Genomic DNA, 18,486 nt, shown 5'->3' on the forward strand with positions numbered 1-18,486 from the left:
ATTAATTTTATCATAAATTAGCATTTACTGTCATCAGTTGTTAATACAGGTATTAGCAAGAGACATGAGTTTGAAGCATTTAGAGTTATGGAGTTAAACAGGTGTATAATACAAATGGATGTTTGAGGATTAAACTTGCCATAATGGTTAAAGTCTTATGCACACAGTTTCATAGAAAGTGTATACTGCCCTACTTATGGACTTCACAACATGATTTAGAGTACGTCTTCCAAGGTATGTCTAAATGCAGGATAACCAGCCTTTCCAAAAATAATCCTCTCTCCAGTCAGTGTGTTTCATGTAGATCCTCAGGAGACTTCATGGTTCCTGAAGGGAAAGCTGCCAACTGAGTGTTGCTCATCACCAGTATCAAACAGCCTCACAAACCACCTCTCATGTACTGAGGTAGATTCACTAGACTAGAAATGAGATGTACATACAAAATAAAAATCTATATAGAGCCAAATAAGGATTATTTGGCTTGTAACCAAAGCGGACCCCTTTTTGGTGCTATATAGAACCTTTTTTTAACGTTCTATACAAAAACATGCTCATAAGGTTCTAAATGGAACATTTATGGTGCTATAAATAACAATTTCCTAAGGTTCCATAAAGAACCATTAATCACAAGTTATATATAGCACCAAAAAAGGTTTATGCTATGGTTCAACCCTTTTGGGGGCTATATAGAACCCTTTTTTATGGTTCTTTATAGAACCTTTATAGAAAAAGGTTCTATAAAGAACCTTTGTTAATCTCAAAGGTTCTTTGTAAATATTTTTGAAGAACCATATAGGGTTTTCTATTCTGGTTAGCCATATTATATTGTTAAAATTCCTTATATGTAATTATTGTTTTAATTAACAAGTTGAATCATAATGCTAATTAATTACATAAAAATCATACACTGTGATTTTCTGGATTTTTGTTTTAGATTCCGTCTCTCACAGTTGAAGTGTACCTATGATAAAGGATTACAGACCTCTACATGCTTTGTAAGTAGGAAAACCTGCAAAATCGGCCGTGTATCAAATACTTGTTCCCCCCACTGTACGTTAGACGGGGGGGGGGGGGAGGTCTGTGCATATTTGTAAATAGCAGCTGGTGCACGAAATCTAAGGAAGTCTCTAGATTTTGCTCGCCTGAAGTAGAGTATCTTATAATAAACTGTAGATCAGACTATTTGCCAAGAGAGTTTTCATCCAAACTTTTCGTGGCTGTTTATTTACCACCACAGATGGATGCTTACACTAAGACCGCACTCAGTCAGCTGTATAAGGACATAAGCAAACAGGAAACCGCTCACCCAGAGGCCGGGAGTCTTCCGATGGCATTGAGGAGTACACCACATCAGTCACTGGCTTTATAAATAAGTGCATTGAGGACGTCGTCCCCACAGTGGCTGTACGTACATACCCCAACCAGAAGCCATGGATTACAATGCTTCTACACCTGCACTGTGCTTCTACACCTGCATTGCTTGCTGTTTGGAGTTTTAGGCTGGGTTTCTGTACAGCACTTTGAGATGTCAGCTGATGTAAGAAGGCTATATAAATCAATTTGATTTGATTTGATTACAGGCAACATTTGCACTGAGCTAAAGGGTAGAGCTAGTGCTTTCAAGTTGCGGGACTCTAACCCGGAAGCTTATAAGAAATCCTGCTATGCCCTGCGATGAACCATCAAACAGGCAAAGCGCCAATACAGGGCTAAGATTGAATCATACTACACTGGCTCTGACGCTCGTCGTATGTTGCAGGGCTTGCAAACTATTACAGACTACAAAGAGAAGCCCATCTGCGAGCTGCCCAGTGACACGGGCCCACCAGACGAGCTAAATCACTTCTATGCTCGCTTTGAGGCAAGCAACACTGAGGCATGCATGAGAGCGTAAGCTGTTCCGGATGACTGTGTGATCTCGCTCTCTGTAGCCGACGTGAGTAAGACCTTAAAACAGGTCAACATTCACAAGGCCGCGGGGCCAGACGGATTACCAACATGTTTCAAGCAGACCACCATAGTCCCTGTGCCCAAGAACACTAAGGCAACCTGCCTAAATGACTACAGACCCATAGCACTCACGTCCGTAGCAATGAAGTGCTTTGAAAGGCTGGTAATGGATCACATTAATACCATTATCCCAGAAACGCTAGAACCACTCCAATTTGCATACCGCCCAAACAGATCTCTATTGCACTCTTCACTGCCCTTTCCCACCTGGACAAAAGGAACACCTACGAGAGAATACTATTTATTAACTGACAACAGCTCAGCGTTCAACACCATAGTACCCTCAAAACTCATCACTAAGCTAAGGATCCTGTGACTAAACACCTCCCTCTGCAACTGGATCCTGGACTTCCTGACGGGCCGCCCCAGGTGGTGAGGGTAGGTAGCAACACATCCGCCATGCTGATCCTCAACACTGGAGTCCCTCAGGGGTGCGTGCTCAGTCCCCTCCTGTACTCCCTGATGATTGTGGACTACAGGAAAAGGAGGACCGAGCACGCCTCCATTCTCATTGACGGGGCTGTAGTGGAGCAGGTTGAGAGCTTCAAGTTCCTTTGTGTCCACATCACCAACAAACTAGAACGGTCCAAACACACCAACAGTCATGAAGAGGGCACGACAAAGCCTATTCCCCCTCAGGAAACTAAAATGATTTGCCATGGGTCCTCAGATCCTCAAAAGGTTCTACAGCTGCAACATCGAGAGCATCCTGACTGGTTGCATCACTGCCTGGTACGGCAACTGCTCGGGCTCCGACCGGATGGCACTACAGAGGGTAGTGCGTATGGCTCAGTACAACACTGGACTAAGTTGCCTGCCATCCAGGACCTCCAGCGTTCAGGATACTACCTCAACTACCTCTACTAACGGGTGCCACCCGTAGCACATTGGCTACCCCGACTATTTGCATTGTGTCCTGCCACCCACCATCCACCAACCCCTCTTTTACACTACTGCTACTCTCTGTTTATCATATATGCATAGTCACTTTAACCATACCTACATGTACAGTTGAAGTCGGAAGATTACATACACCTTAGCCAAATACATTTAAACTCAGTTTTTTACAATTCCTGACATTTAATCAGAGTAAAAATTCCCTGTCTTAGGTCAGTTAGGATCATCACTTAATTTTAAGAATGTGAAATGTCAGAATAATAGTAGAGAGAATTATTTATTTCAGCTTTTCTTTCTTTCATCACATTCCCAGTTGGTCAGAAGTTTACATACACTCAATTAGTATTTGGTAGCATTGCCTTTAAATTGTTTAACTTGGATCAAATGTTTTCGGGTAGCCTTCCACAAGCTTCCCACAATAAGTTTGGTAAATTTTGGCCCATTCCTCCTGACAGAGCTGGTGTAACTGAGTCAGGTTCGTAGGCCTCCTTGCTGGCACACACTTTTTCAGTTCTACCCACAAATGTTCTATTGGATTGAGGTCAGAGCTTTGTGATGGCCACTCCAATACCTTGACTTTGTTGTCCTTAAGCCATTTGCCACAACTTTGGAAGTATGCTTGGTGTCATTGTCCATTTGGAAGACCCATTTGTGACCAAGCTTTAACTTCCTGTCTGATGTCTTGAGATGTTGCTTAAATATATACACATAATTTTCCTCCCTCATGATGCAATCTATTTTGTGAAGTGCACCAGTCCCTCCTGCAGCAAAGCAACCTCACAACATGATGATGCCACCCCTGTGCTTCACGGTTGGGATGGTGGTCTTCGGCTCCCCCTTTTTCCTTCAAACATAACGATGGTGATTATGGCCAAACAGTTCTATTTTTGTTTCATCAGACCAGAGGACATTTCTCCAAAAAGTAAGATTTTTGTCCCCATGTGCAGTTGCAAACTGTAGTCTGGCTTTTTTATGGCGGTTTTGGAGCAGTGGCTTCTTCCTTGCTGAGCGGCCTTTCAGGTTATGTTGATATCAGACTCGTTTTACTGTGGATATAAAGTGGGGCAAAAAAGTATTTAGTCAGCCACCAATTGTGCAAGTTCTCCCACTTAAAAAGATGAGAGAGGCCTGTAATTTTCATCATAGGTACACTTCAACTATGACAGACAAAATGAGGGGAAAAAATCCAGAAAATCACATTGTAGGATTATTTATGAATTTATTTGCAAATTATGGTGGAAAATAGGTACGTTCATCTCTAGGAGACAGAACGCGTCTCCTTCCTGAGCGGTATGACGGCTGCGTGGTCCCATGGTGTTTATACTTGCGTACTATTGTTTGTATAGATGAACGTGGTACCTTCCAGCGTTTGGAAATTGCTCCCAAGGATGAACCAGACTTGTGGAGGTCTACACTGTTTTTTCTGAGGTCTTGGCTGATTTCTTTTGATTTTCCCATGATGTCAAGCAAAGAGGCACTGAGTTTGAAGGTAGGCCTTAAAATACATCCACAGGTACACCTCCAATTGACTCAAACGATGTCAATTTGCCTATCAGAAGCTTCTAAAGCCATGACATAATTTTCTGGAATTTTCCAAGCTGTTTAAAGGCACAGTCAACTTAGTGTATATAAACGTCTGACCCACTGGAATTGTGATACAGTAAATAATAATAATAATAATAAGTGAAATAATCTGTCTGTAAACAATTGTTGGAAAGATTACTTGTGTCATGCTCAAAGTAGATGTCCTAACCGACTTGCCAAAACTATAGTTTGTTAACAAGAAATTTGTGGAGTGGTTGAAAAACGAGTCTTAATGACTCCAACCTAAGTGTATGTAAACTTCAGACTTCAACTGTACATACTACCTCAATTAGCCCGACTAACCGGTGCCTGTATATAGCCTCACTACTCTTATTTTTCACTGTCTTTTTACTGTTGTTTTTATGTCTTTACTTATCTATTGTTCAGCTAATACCTACTTTTTACTTAAGAATCACAATGTTGGTTAGGGCCTGTAAGTAAGCATTTCACTGTACAACACTAACCTGTTGTATTCGTCGTACGTGACAAATAAACTTCATTTGTTTTATCAAACTGATTTGATTTATTTAACCAAATAGCTACCTGGACTATCTGCATTGACTGTCTTTGCACAAACTCTTTTGACTCTTCACATACACTGCTGCTGTTTATTATCTATCCTGTTGCCTACCCACTTTACCACTACCTATTTGTACATATCTACCTCAAGTACCTCGTAGCCCTGCACATCAACTCAGTACTGGTACTCTGAGTATATAGCCAAGTTACTCATTGTGTATTTATTCCTCATGTTAATCTTTGTTTCTATATATTTCTCTCTGCATTGTTGGGAAGGGCCCGTAAGAAAGCATTTCACCGTTAGTCTACACCTGTTGTTTACGAAGCACGTGACAAATAACATTTGATTGATTTGATTTGAAAGCTATGATTTACTATTTCAAATGACTATATATTTAGTTACCCACTTAAACAACACTTGTCTGTAACGACCCCGTTTTCATTTTCAATGGGTCAGTCATTACTTTATATCGGTTTTAAGCAATCTCCAGTGGTGCAACATCACATTAGTCACAATACTGTTTTCAACAGGATATCCTGACCAACAACTGCAGGGGCCATCACAACGGGATAAATCTCAGGATAGTGAAGTTTGTTCACTTCCATATCTGAAAAACAGGCCATTCCTGTTTAGCATGCCAGCTGCCTGAAACTATGTCAGGACCCAGTGTCTCTTTCTGAATCTCACTGAGAACATGACAAATAGTGACGACTCGTGACAAAGTCGGTGGAACATTCAGTGGTAGTGTTGCTGTTCTTTCTTTGTTCTGTTCACTGCTAAATCTAGAAGTGTAAAAAAAATTATAATAATGCAGTTGAGACATGAGTGTACATTTTTTTTTACAAGTGTTTCATGAGTAAACTACATAAAATATGCAAATGGTAACATTAGGCCAGAGCTGGCCAAAACCACTGCCATTAAACATTATTATTTCTTACAACTACAGATGTAGGATCTTAATTTGAGCAAGTCTGCTATAGCAGGAAATAATCATGCAGCAACAGGACATTTAAATTATTATGTGGATTATAATTAATTGAGATATTTGTAGGGGTTGATACATTTTTCGTTAAGGGAAAATAAGGTCAGAAATTTCTAAGTGGAAATGACAAACTTCAGAAGCCATTTTAAACCTCCAAGCTTTAAATTTCCGGGAAAGTTCCCCTCAAACAGGGTGATCAAATTAAGATCCTACATTTGCACTGCTTCAACCACTAGCTACTGGCACTGCCACCTGTACAACAAGGACCTCCCACTGTGTCCTGCTGTTGCTTTGGCTGCTAGTACACAGGTGACATTTTTTCATGGAAATTATGGAGTGAGCCAGCTGCTTTAGAGCAGCCACTAACAACATACAATGCAAAAAATGGCCAGCAGATAGCCTAGCAGTTAAAAGTGTTAGGCCAGTAACCGAAAGGTTGCTGCTTCAAACCCCTGAGCTAACTAGGTGAAAAATCTGTTGATGTGCCCTTGAGCAAGGCACTTAACCCGAATTGCTCCTATAAGTCTGGAAGAGCGTCTGCTAAATGTAAAATAAATTATGCAAATCATCCACAACTCTTCATCACTATCTTATTTACATGTAGCCTAAGTACTCAGCATGGACAAAAACAGATCAGCAAAACGGAGAGACTTTAAACTTGCAGAGTAAATTGATGTTTCTATGAATTAATCAACTGAACTGAGGCCCCTGAGTTTCTGATGCTAACAGATGAATTGTAAACGCTTACTGTATTTACTACTTATACAACAGGCCTAATCCTGAAGACAACCTTTCTACATCAATAAATCTAGATAATCATTGCCTATTTACTTTAGGTCTACCCAGCACAATTACTGTAAGGATGCCTTCTTTTTGTACTGTATCCTTCCTCACTGACCAAACCCAGGTCCCTATCCCTCCCTATCTCTATATACATTGCTGTTCAGTGCAGACTAGACTGGATATAGCAACCAAGGTGTGTCAGGCAGAACGCAAATGTATTGTGTTTCTTATCTGATCATCTATAAACTCGTTTTTGTTTTCTTCCATTCACATAAAGAATGGTATTTACCATTTTGATACAGTAAGATAATGCAAAATTAAAACGTTGTATGCTATTAGTTACACGTTTTTCAAAATGAGGGAGGAACAATGAACATGTATGGCTAATGGTGGTTTATGTTCTGTTAAATGACAAACCTGAGTCCCCAATTAGAGCAAAAAAAGCCCATGGATGGATGGAATCCGTACGATTATTTTGTTGAAAGAAAAAACACTGATGCCGATATTGATAATAAAACAACAATGGCACAACCAAGCCTAAAACAACGATATGATAAAGCCGGTTAATGTATCACTCCCAAAGATGCGTGAATGAACCCGTGTACTTTTCCCCCCGCACAGTTCAAAGAATACTCCCATATCGATTATTGTCACATCGTAACCTGACAATCTTACCTTCGGTTTGGGCGTTTCCTTGTATTTCAGCTGGTTGGTTTCTTGATTCTAAAATAGGTCTCCCCTGGCATATTGGAACCCCATTCAATGCATGCCTCTTTCGTTTTCAGCAGAGGAGAGAGTCGGTGAGCTGTATCGCTGTCCACTATTCGTAGCCTTCTCCAGTATTCGTGCACGCTTGCATTCATCCACGCTCACCACGCCTTCGCCCCGCGGGCATTTACGTGACAGGGGCTTCTAGCGCTCGCTCTCCTCTTAGCTACTGCCACTGTACTGAACTGTACACACAATGGGTCACAATCTGCTCATTGCTGGTGATAAACGTTCGTGCTTTAGACATGATGCAGACCTATTCATAATAGATATTTTGTGTTTTACCCTGGTATTATTATGGAAACCTATCAGGCCTATCAGGGTGTTAAAAATTATAATAATTGTAAGCAATGGACATTGTGTAAATTAATGCATTTCCATGTGACATGTACCCCACCTGCAGAAATCAGTCAGAAATTAATAAGATTGAACAAAAGTGACATACAAAAGTTTCTCAATATTGCAGAAAATATCACATTTAAGTGTGAACCTGAGGTCGTTTGTGAAGTGGTATTGATATAAGATGCTGTCAATAAAAAACAGATATAATCTATTAATCTCACTGTCTATTTTGAACAAATGCAACTGAACATTTGAGAGCTTAACTGGATTGAATCCTATGACTGACATTTACAATAAGGTCAATGGAGAAGATTATTGGTGTATATTTCATATGATCAGGACTGCTCCTGCTCCTGAAATATTTATTGTTGCCTTAACACAGGCAAAACACATGCAGCTACTGTATGGTATATAACCAAGCTACAGGGAAGGATTCATGATTCATAAGGACACAGCGAAAGAAACAATGGCCTGTAACTTCGCTGTTTATGAACGATAGCACAATTTACATTTTCTCCTAAATAATATTTACAAACAGTTGTCTTATTTGAAAATGTTGTGCTGAACATATTCTGCAAGTTAATTGTAACTAGCCTTGATAATTTTACAAGCTGCTGATTGATGAACCAAGACGCTGGTTTGTTACCATTCTCTCCCAGCCTACTGTAAATGATTTACCCTGGGGACACCCATCCCCTAGTGCCCCTCCAACCCTCACCCCCCCCCCCCCTCTAGGGTCTCTGTCATCAGACATGAATAAGCATCTCATTAGCATTCCCCAAAACCATCTGTCCTCTGGATATCTCCTTCTCACTGCCAAGATCCAACCATCTGAGTTGTTTAGATATTTATGCTGCATAAACTATACAAACAGATTGCAGTTTAGTTTATGTTTTTTGGGGGGGATAGCCCTATAAACACCCTGTGAACGGCCCTGTGCAGTTTCCTGTGTTTTATATACAGTACCAGTCCAAAGTTTGGACACACCTACTCATTCAAGGGTTTTTCTTTCTTTATTTTTTTACTATTTTCTATATTGTAGAATAAGACATCACAATTATAAAATAACACATATGGAATCATGTAGTAACCAAAAAGTGTTAAACATATCAATATATATTTTGTATTTGAGATTCTTCAAAGTAGCCACCTTTTGCCTTGATGACAGCTTTGCACACGCTTGGCATTCTCTCAACCAGCTTCATGATGTAGTCACCTGGAATGCATTTCAATTAACAGGTGTGCCTTGTTAAAAGTTCATGTGCTGGATTTCTTTCCTTCTTAATATGTTTGAGCCATTCAGTTGTGTTGTGACAAGGTAGGTGTTACGGTGCGTGAATGAGGACCCAAAAGCGAATCAACTTAAACAGAGCTTCTTTAATTACCAAACATAGGTAGGCTCAGATGGACCGGCAGATTCCGACAGGACAGGACAAGGTTACAGCAAACATGACGGCAGTCTGGTTCAGGCATGAATGACACAAACAAACAAGAATCCGACAAGGACAGGAGCAGAAACAGAGAGAGATATAGGGACCTAATCAGAGGGAAAAAGGGAACAGGTGGGGAACGGGGTGAATGGGTAGTTAGAGGAGACAAGGGACAGCTGGGGGAAAGCGGGGGAGAAAAGGTAACCTAACACGACCAGCAGAGGGAGACAGGGTGAAGGGAAAGGACAGAGACAAGACAACATGACAGTACATGACAGTACCCCCCCACTCACCGAGCGCCTCCTGGCGCACTCGAGGAGGAAACCTGGCGGCAACGGAGGAAATCATCAATCAGCGCACGGTCCAGCACGTCCCGAGAGGGAACCCAACTCCTCTCCTCAGGACCGTACCCCTCCCAGTCAACTAGGTACTGATGACCACGGCCCCGAGGACGCATGTCCAAGATTTTACGGACCCTGTAGATAGGTGCGCCCTCGACAAGGATGGGGGGGGGGGGGGGGAAGACGAGCGGGGGCGCGAAGAACGGGCTTAACACAGGAGACATGGAAGACCGGGTGGACGCGACGAAGATATCGCGGAAGAAGAAGTCGCACTGCGACAGGATTAATGACCTGAGAGATACGGAATGGACCAATGAACCGCGGGGTCAACTTGCGAGAAGCCGTCTTAAGGGGAAGGTTCTGAGTGGAGAGCCAAACTCTCTGACCGCGACAATATCTAGGGCTCTTCGTTCTACGCTTATTGGCAGCTCTCACAGTCTGCGCCCTATAACGGCAAAGTGCAGACCTGACCCTCTTCCAGGTGCGCTCGCAACGTTGGACAAAAGCCTGAGCGGAGGGGACGCTGGACTCGGCGAACTGAGATGAGAACAACGGAGGCTGGTACCCGAGGCTACTCTGAAAAGGAGATAGCCCGGTCGCAGACGAAGGAAGCGAGTTGTGGGCGTATTCTGCCCAGGGGAGCTGTTCTGACCAAGACGCAGGGTTGCGAAAAGAAAGACTGCGTAAGATGCGACCAATAGTCTGATTGGCCCGTTCTGCTTGACCGTTAGACTGGGGGTGAAAGCCGGAAGAGAGACTGACGGAAGCCCCAATCAAACGGCAAAACTCCCTCCAAAATTGAGACGTGAATTGCGGACCTCTGTCCGAAACGACGTCTGACGGAAGGCCATGAATTCTGAAAACATTCTCGATGATGATTTGTGCCGTCTCTTTAGCAGAAGGAAGCTTAGCAAGGGGAATGAAATGAGCCGCCTTAGAGAACCTATCGACAACCGTAAGAATAACAGTCTTCCCCGCTGACGAAGGCAGTCCGGTGACAAAATCTAAGGCGATGTGAGACCACGGTCGAGAGGGAATAGGAAGCGGCCTGAGACGGCCGGCAGGAGGAGAGTTACCGGACTTAGTCTGCGCGCAGACCGAACAAGCAGCCACGAAACGACGCGTGTCATGCTCCCGGGTGGGCCACCAGAAACGCTGGCGAATGGAAGCAAGCGTACCCCGAACGCCAGGGTGGCCGGCTAACTTGGCAGAGTGAGCCCACTGAAGAACGGCCAGACGAGTAGGAACAGGAACGAAAAGAAGGTTCCTAGGACAAGCGCGCGGCGACGGAGTTTGAGTGAGTGCTTGCTTTACCTGCCTCTCAATTCCCCAGACAGTCAACCCGACAACACGCCCCTCAGGGAGAATCCCCTCGGGGTCAGTGGAGGCTACTGAAGAACTGAAGAGACGAGACAAAGCATCAGGCTTGGTGTTCTTAGAGCCCGGACGATAAGAAATCACGAACTCGAAACGAGCGAAAAACAGCGCCCAACGCGCCTGACGCGCATTAAGTCGTTTGGCAGAACGGATGTACTCAAGGTTCCTATGGTCAGTCCAAACGACAAAAGGAACGGTCGCCCCCTCCAACCACTGTCGCCATTCGCCTAGGGCTAACCGGATGGCGAGCAGTTCGCGGTTACCCACATCATAGTTACGTTCCGACGGCGACAGGCGATGAGAAAAATACGCGCATGGGTGGACCTTGTCGTCAGAGAGGGAGCGCTGAGAAAGGATGGCTCCCACTCCCACCTCTGACGCGTCAACCTCGACAACGAACTGTCTAGAGACGTCAGGTGTAACAAGGATAGGAGCGGATGTAAAACGATTCTTGAGGAGATCAAAAGCTCCCTGGGCGGAAACGGACCACTTAAAGCACGTCTTGACAGAAGTAAGGGCTGTGAGAGGAGCTGCCACCTGACCGAAATTACGGATGAAACGACGATAGAAGTTCGCGAAGCCGAGAAAGCGCTGCAGCTCGACGCGTGACTTAGGGACGGGCCAATCAATGACAGCTTGGACCTTAGCGGGATCCATCTTAATGCCTTCAGCGGAAATAACAGAACCGAGAAATGTGACGGAGGAGGCATGAAAAGTGCACTTCTCAGCCTTCACAAAAAGACAATTCTCTAAAAGGCGCTGGAGGACACGTCGAACGTGCTGAACATGAATCTGGAGTGACGGTGAAAAAATCAGGATATCGTCAAGGTAAACGAAAACAAAGATGTTCAGCATGTCTCTCAGGACATCATTGACTAATGCCTGAAAGACAGCTGGAGCGTTAGCGAGGCCGAAAGGAAGAACCCGGTATTCAAAGTGCCCTAACGGAGTGTTAAACGCCGTCTTCCACTCGTCCCCCTCCCTGATGCGCACGAGATGGTAAGCGTTACGAAGGTCCAACTTAGTGAAAAACCTGGCTCCCTGCAGGATCTCGAAGGCTGAAGACATAAGAGGAAGCGGATAACGATTCTTCACTGTTATGTCATTCAGCCCTCGATAATCTATGCAGGGGCGCAGAGACCCGTCCTTCTTCTTGACAAAAAAAAACCCCGCTCCGGCGGGAGAGGAGGAGGGGACTATGGTACCGGCGTCAAGAGCTACAGACAAATAATCTTCGAGAGCCTTACGTTCGGGAGCCGACAGAGAGTATAGTCTACCCCGGGGGGGGGGGTGGTTCCCGGAAGGAGATCAATACTACAATCATACGACCGGTGTGGAGGAAGAGAGGTGGCCCTGGACCGACTGAACACCGTGCGCAGATCGTGATATTCCTCCGGCACCCCTGTCAAATCACCAGGCTCCTCCTGTGAAGAAGAGACAGAGGAAACAGGAGGGATAGCAGACATTAAACATTTCACATGACAAGAGACGTTCCAGGAGAGGATAGAATTACTAGACCAATTAATGGAAGGATTATGACAAACTAGCCAGGGATGGCCCAAAACAACAGGTGTAAAAGGTGAACGAAAAATTAAAAAAGAAATGGTTTCACTATGATTACCAGAAACAGTGAGGGTTAAAGGTAGCGTCTCACGCTGAATCCTGGGGAGAGGACTACCATCCAGGGCGAACAAGGCCGTGGGCTCCTTTAACTGTCTGAGAGGAATGTCATGTTCCCGAGCCCAGGTCTCGTCCATAAAACAGCCCTCCGCCCCAGAGTCTATTAAGGCACTGCAGGAAGCTGACGAACCGGTCCAGCGTAGATGGACCGACAAGGTAGTGCAGGATCTTGAAGGAGAGACAGGAGTAGTAGCGCTCACCAGTAGCCCTCCGCTTACTGACGAGCTCTGGCCTTTTACTGGACATGAAGTGACAAAATGACCAGCGGAACCGCGATAGAGACAGAGGCGGTTGGTGATTCTCCGTTCCCTCTCCTTAGTCGAGATGCGGATACCTCCCAGCTGCATGGGCTCAGCACCCGAGCCGGCAGAGGAAGATGGTAGTGATGCGGAGAGGGAGGCGACGGAGAGCGCGAGCTCCTTTCCACGAGCTCGGTGACGAAGATCAACCCGTCGCTCAATGCGAATAGCGAGTTCAATCAAGGAATCCACGCTGGAAGGAACCTCCCGGGAGAGAATCTCATCCTTTACCTCTGCGCGGAAACCCTCCAGAAGACGAGCGAGCAAGGCCGGCTCGTTCCAGCCACTGGAGACAGCAAGAGTGCGAAACTCAATAGAGTAGTCTGTTATGGATCGATTGCCTTGACATAGGGAAGACAGGGCCCTGGAAGCCTCCTCCCCAAAAACAGATCGATCAAAAACCCGTATCATCTCCTCCTTAAAGTCTTGATACTGGTTAGTACACTCAGCCCTTGCCTCCCAGATTGCCGTGCCCCACTCACGAGCCCGTCCAATAAGGAGAGATATGACGTAGGCGACACGAGCAGTGCTCCTGGAGTAAGTGTTGGGCTGGAGAGAAAACACAATATCACACTGGGTGAGGAACGAGCGGCATTCAGTGGGCTCCCCAGAGTAACACGGCGGGTTATTGATTCTGGGCTCCGGAGATTCGAAAGCCCTGGAAGTGGCCGGTGGATCGAGGCGGAGATGGTGAACCTGTTCTGTGAGGTTGGAGACTTGGGTGGCCAGGGTCTCAACGGCATGTCGAGCAGCAGACAATTCCTGCTCGTGTCTGCCTAGCATCGCTCCCTGGATCTCGACGGCTGAGTGGAGAGGATCCGAAGTCGCTGGGTCCATTCTTGGTCGGATTCTTCTGTTACGGTGCGTGAATGAGGACCCAAAAGCGAATCAACTTAAACAGAGCTTCTTTAATTACCAAACATAGGTAGGCTCAGATGGACCGGCAGATTCCGACAGGACAGGACAAGGTTACAGCAAACATGACGGCAGTCTGGTTCAGGCATGAATGACACAAACAAACAAGAATCCGACAAGGACAGGAGCAGAAACAGAGAGAGATATAGGGACCTAATCAGAGGGAAAAAGGGAACAGGTGGGGAACGGGGTGAATGGGTAGTTAGAGGAGACAAGGGACAGCTGGGGGAAAGCGGGGGAGAAAAGGTAACCTAACACGACCAGCAGAGGGAGACAGGGTGAAGGGAAAGGACAGAGACAAGACAACATGACAGTACATGACAGTAGGGGTGTTATACAGAAATTAGCCTTATTTGGCAAAAGACCAAGTCCATATTATGGCAAGAACAGCTCAAATAAGCAAAGATAAATGACAGTCCATCATTACTTTAAGGCATGAAGGTCAGTCAATACGGAACATTTCAAGAACTTTGAACATTTCTTCAAGTGCAGTCACAAAAACCTTCAAGTGCTATGATGAAACTGGGTCTCATGAGGACTGCCACAGAAAAGGAAGACCCAGAGTTACTTCTGCTGCAGAGGATAAGGTCATTAGTTACCAATCTCAGAAATTGCAGCCCAAATAAATGCTTCACAGAGTTCAAGTAACAGACACATCTCAACATCGACTGTTCAAAGGAGACTGTGTCAATCAGGCCTTCATTGGCAAGTTGCTACACAGAAACCACTACTAAAGTACACCAATAATAAGAGAAGACTTGCTTGGGCAAACACGAGCAATGGACATTAGACGAATCGAAATCTGTCCTTTGGTGTGATGAGTCCAAACTTGACATTTTTGGTTCCAACTACTGTGTCTTTGTGAGACGCAGAGAAGGTGAACGGATAATCTCTGCATGTGTGGTTCACATTGTGAAGCATGGAAGAGGTGGTGTGATGGTGTGGGGTTGCTTTGCTGGTGACACTGTCAGTGATTTATCTAGAATTCAAGGCACACTTAACCAGCATGGCTATCACAGCATTCTGCAGCAATACGCCATCCCCTCTGGTTTACGCTTAGTGGGACTATCATTTGTTTTTCAACAGGACAATGACCCAACACACCTCTAGGCTGTGTAAGGGCTATTTGACCAAGAAGGAGAGTGATGGAGTGCTGCATCAGTTGACCTGGCCTCCACAATCACCCGACCTCAACCCCAAATATATGTTGATTTGTTCAACACTTTGTGGTTTCTACATGATTCCACATGTGCTATTTCATAGTTTTGATATCTTCACTATTATTCTACAATGTATAAAATAGTAAAAATAAAAACCCTTGAATGAGTAGATGTGTCCAAACTTTTGACTGGTACTGTATTAATTTGACAGTTTTAATTGAAAACAATCACAGTAAGGTAAAAACTTATGCAATGGACTTTTAACTGTATTAGTAGGGTTGTTCCACGAAATGAGTCCCTTTTGGTGGTGCAACTTGCTGAACAAGTTCACCTTATTTTAACATTCTGTCATGAAGAGCACATGTTCAACTTAATAAAAAAGCTGTGTTTTCCCATCTCAAGAGGTGAAATAAAAACAAATACTATAGTAAGTGCCTATTACAGAGTTGACCATAACAAGGTTGACTATAACAGTGTTGATGATTTCATCTTAAATCAGCCATGAATCCCCGTATCTCAGGTGGAATGGAAACTTGTTGTGTGCAACAGGGTGGATTAACATGGAATGCAAGCTTCACAAACATGTTTTATTGTTAAAACATTTCTTTTGAAAACGTTATTTGAAAATGATTTATTTCATCATATTAAATGAGAGTTCAGCTCACATAACAGGATTTGTTTTTATTACAGGTTTTTATGACCTTCAAATTAATCACTAATCACATAAAATAAATATTAATCTTCAGAAATGACTTTGTCAAAGCAACAAAATAACTCGGGCTTTAAAAGGATGGTGAAAACGATACATGTCAAAATGCAGCATTTTGGCACTTAGGCAAGTCTTTATTTATGTAAGAAATCTGATTTACTTAATTGTCTGTGTGATCTATATTAAACGGTACTTCATTTAATATAACAGGATTTTAAAATTCAATATTGGTGCACAATTTCTAATTACAATGTCAAAAGGATGCAATTTTGTGTAATTACCCAGTACCTTAGTGAAATGGTTTATCCAATAAGAATATAGGCAAGACTATAGGAAACTTGAGGAAAAATCAACAAAGTACTTTACTGACTTAGACCAATGCATCAATAGAGCTTGTATCAATTTAGGGTGGTTACACTGAAATTGTTGGAGCATGACACATCCTTGAACTGAATGTGTTTATATAGTGTAGTAGTCTGCCACAGATACTGTGACAGTATCCAGGCTGCATAGGAAATTGTCATAGAAAGCACCTATAAGGTAGTGCAAAGGTAGGTCAAGGAGGACAGCATTCCCACAAAGACCTGAGCATGTGCACGAGACAGTGAGCAGAACGTAATTCATTAGAGATTACATGATTTTATAGAAATAGAATAGAAAGGAATAGAAAATAACAGTGTAGAATATATTTATTAGAATGATACATACGCAGAGGCTTATTAGAGAAGGTTCAATGTTGACAGGTGTGCCTTGCTTCCTTTCCTAGAAACATTTGTTTTTATCTTTATTTGCATGGTGAAATGTAGGTCTTTTCGCCAGGTGAGCAGGATGACACAAATGCAAATATTGAACTTGCAATTCTTGCATGCGCTGTCACGAATGGTGTCGCCTGCAGGCTCAATGAGGTTGATTTTCCTTGCTTTACACTGCCGCCCAGTGGAGAAGAAATTACTTTAAAAGGGACAGGGGCAGATTGCAAGTCACAAATAGGAGACACCCCTGTGGTGATCATGGCTATTATTTTCACGGTACGGTATGTAATGTAATGTAACACTAGGCTATCGTAAATCCGAACTGGTTGTAAGATCAGGTTCACAGCTATTGCTAGTGTGCGGTAGGGTGATAGCTCAGAGGATAAGAACAAATATCTACCGAATAAATATCCTACCTACATTTGTAGATAGAACAGATTTTCTCAATGTTATTCTGCTACGATCATCAAAAAACAGGAGATAAAACATTGAATTAAATTAAAACATGATCGACATTGGATACGTGCTATTAACATGGCTGTGTAATATCTTATATTTAGGAATAGTCCACTCATCTGATGTTTTTCAATGTGATTTGTACATGGCAGTTGTGTAATTACAGTGTGGGTATACAATGCTGCACAATAGGCTTTATATTGTGTTGTAACACTGTAGCCTAGCTGCCTATTGTAGTGAGAAAAGTAGGCTTTGTGTGACAATTATGGAAATGCTGTTTAGGATATTATTATATGAACAGATATTGATATTTGTAAATGTAAACAATGCATATAGAAAGCTATATGGCCTGCTCCGGCATTTGACCTATTCAGCAGAATTGAGGGTAAAATGTGGTAAAAGCCCATCAGATGTTGGACCAATGAAAAAGCTGCTGACATTGACAGATCAAAACACAAACTTGCGGGGTACGGTATCATGGTGCTTGTAGTTCTCTATCCCATACACTCCTATTTCTACGGCCACTATTCCCTACTTTACAGAACTACATGTTTTTTTGCGCTGTTTGCTCGCTGGCTCTCGGAGCAAGACGGGTTTGCGATTTCAGTGGCTTGTACTGCGAGTGTTTTAGAGAGGTGGCCATACCATCGTTCGTTTCTTTATAATTTGTTATTGTCAAGAGTTGACAGTGGCAAGTATGCAAGCAGAATCCGGAATAGTTCCTGACTTCGAGGTTGGAGAAGAGTTTCAAGAGGAACCAAAAACGTATTACGAATTGAAGAGTCAGCCCTTGAAAAAAAACAGGTCAGTGCTTTGACTGTGTGCACAGTTATTTCCTCCGGTAAAGAGGAATTTGTTTTCCCAGCGTTGTTTTCAAAAGTTTTAAATAGTCAGTAATTGAAATATGTTTTGAGAGTTGTTATAATAATTACGTTATTTCCAATTGACGCGCTTTCAAGGATGTCATCCTATATGCATTCGGTCCTATCCTGTTGAGTACATTCTAGGAGGGATTTGTTTGCCTCCCATTCCTTATGGCTCTTTTATTGCACAGTTAGTTATGCAACACTTGGGTGTTGTCTTGTCAACATGCAACTTCAAATATTAGCCTGTGAAGAATAGCCTCCTATACAGTTTGTTCATGGATTTTGAACAGTCCGACTAGGGATTAGATTATGATGTCTTCTTCATACTGGTGTTGAGCTTGGTGATACCACTTCCATCGTTATTTACAACATAAATATTAGGCTACTATATGTATAGTCTAAATGCATTTTCTTTTGGAAGAAATATATTTAATGCATTGGAAATGTAGTTACAATGTCAAGGTAGAATGGCATCTTAAATGGTGTTGTACAGTATTTCACACATGTTAAAATATGTGTCACATTTCACTGGTGCATCACTCATCAGTCTGTGCATCAGCTGTAGGCTTATTTGGAGAGAATGATGAACATGATAAATATCAATAGAGACCTAGT

At 43.2% G+C, this 18,486-nt stretch overlaps 2 protein-coding genes across 6 annotated transcripts in view; one reads left to right on the forward strand and one right to left on the reverse strand.

Moving 5' to 3' along the window:
• Window positions 1–7,662, reverse strand: part of LOC110492160 (FERM domain-containing protein 4B) — a 30,232-nt gene extending 22,570 nt beyond the window's left edge. For 2 of the 3 annotated variants that reach the window (XM_036947107.1, XM_036947105.1), the window contains exon 1: window positions 7,452–7,662. The gene's annotated coding sequence lies outside the window, so the exon portion shown is untranslated. The remainder of the gene's footprint in view (window positions 1–7,451) is intronic. The other variant, XM_036947106.1, reaches the window with a different exon arrangement.
• Window positions 7,663–17,504: 9,842 nt separating this feature from the next.
• LOC110492164 (microphthalmia-associated transcription factor) overlaps window positions 17,505–18,486 on the forward strand; it is a 49,795-nt gene continuing 48,813 nt past the window's right edge. The window contains exon 1 of one of the 3 annotated variants that reach the window (XM_021566224.2): window positions 17,505–17,809. In XM_021566224.2, coding sequence (XP_021421899.1) covers window positions 17,703–17,809 — 107 coding nt within the window. In that variant the 5' untranslated portion in view covers window positions 17,505–17,702. The remainder of the gene's footprint in view (window positions 17,810–18,486) is intronic. The other 2 variants (XM_021566222.2, XM_021566221.2) reach the window with 2 other exon arrangements.

Source organism: Oncorhynchus mykiss, chromosome 16 (genome assembly GCF_013265735.2).
Source record: "Oncorhynchus mykiss isolate Arlee chromosome 16, USDA_OmykA_1.1, whole genome shotgun sequence".
In the NCBI taxonomy this organism is placed as follows: Eukaryota; Metazoa; Chordata; class Actinopteri; order Salmoniformes; family Salmonidae; genus Oncorhynchus; species Oncorhynchus mykiss.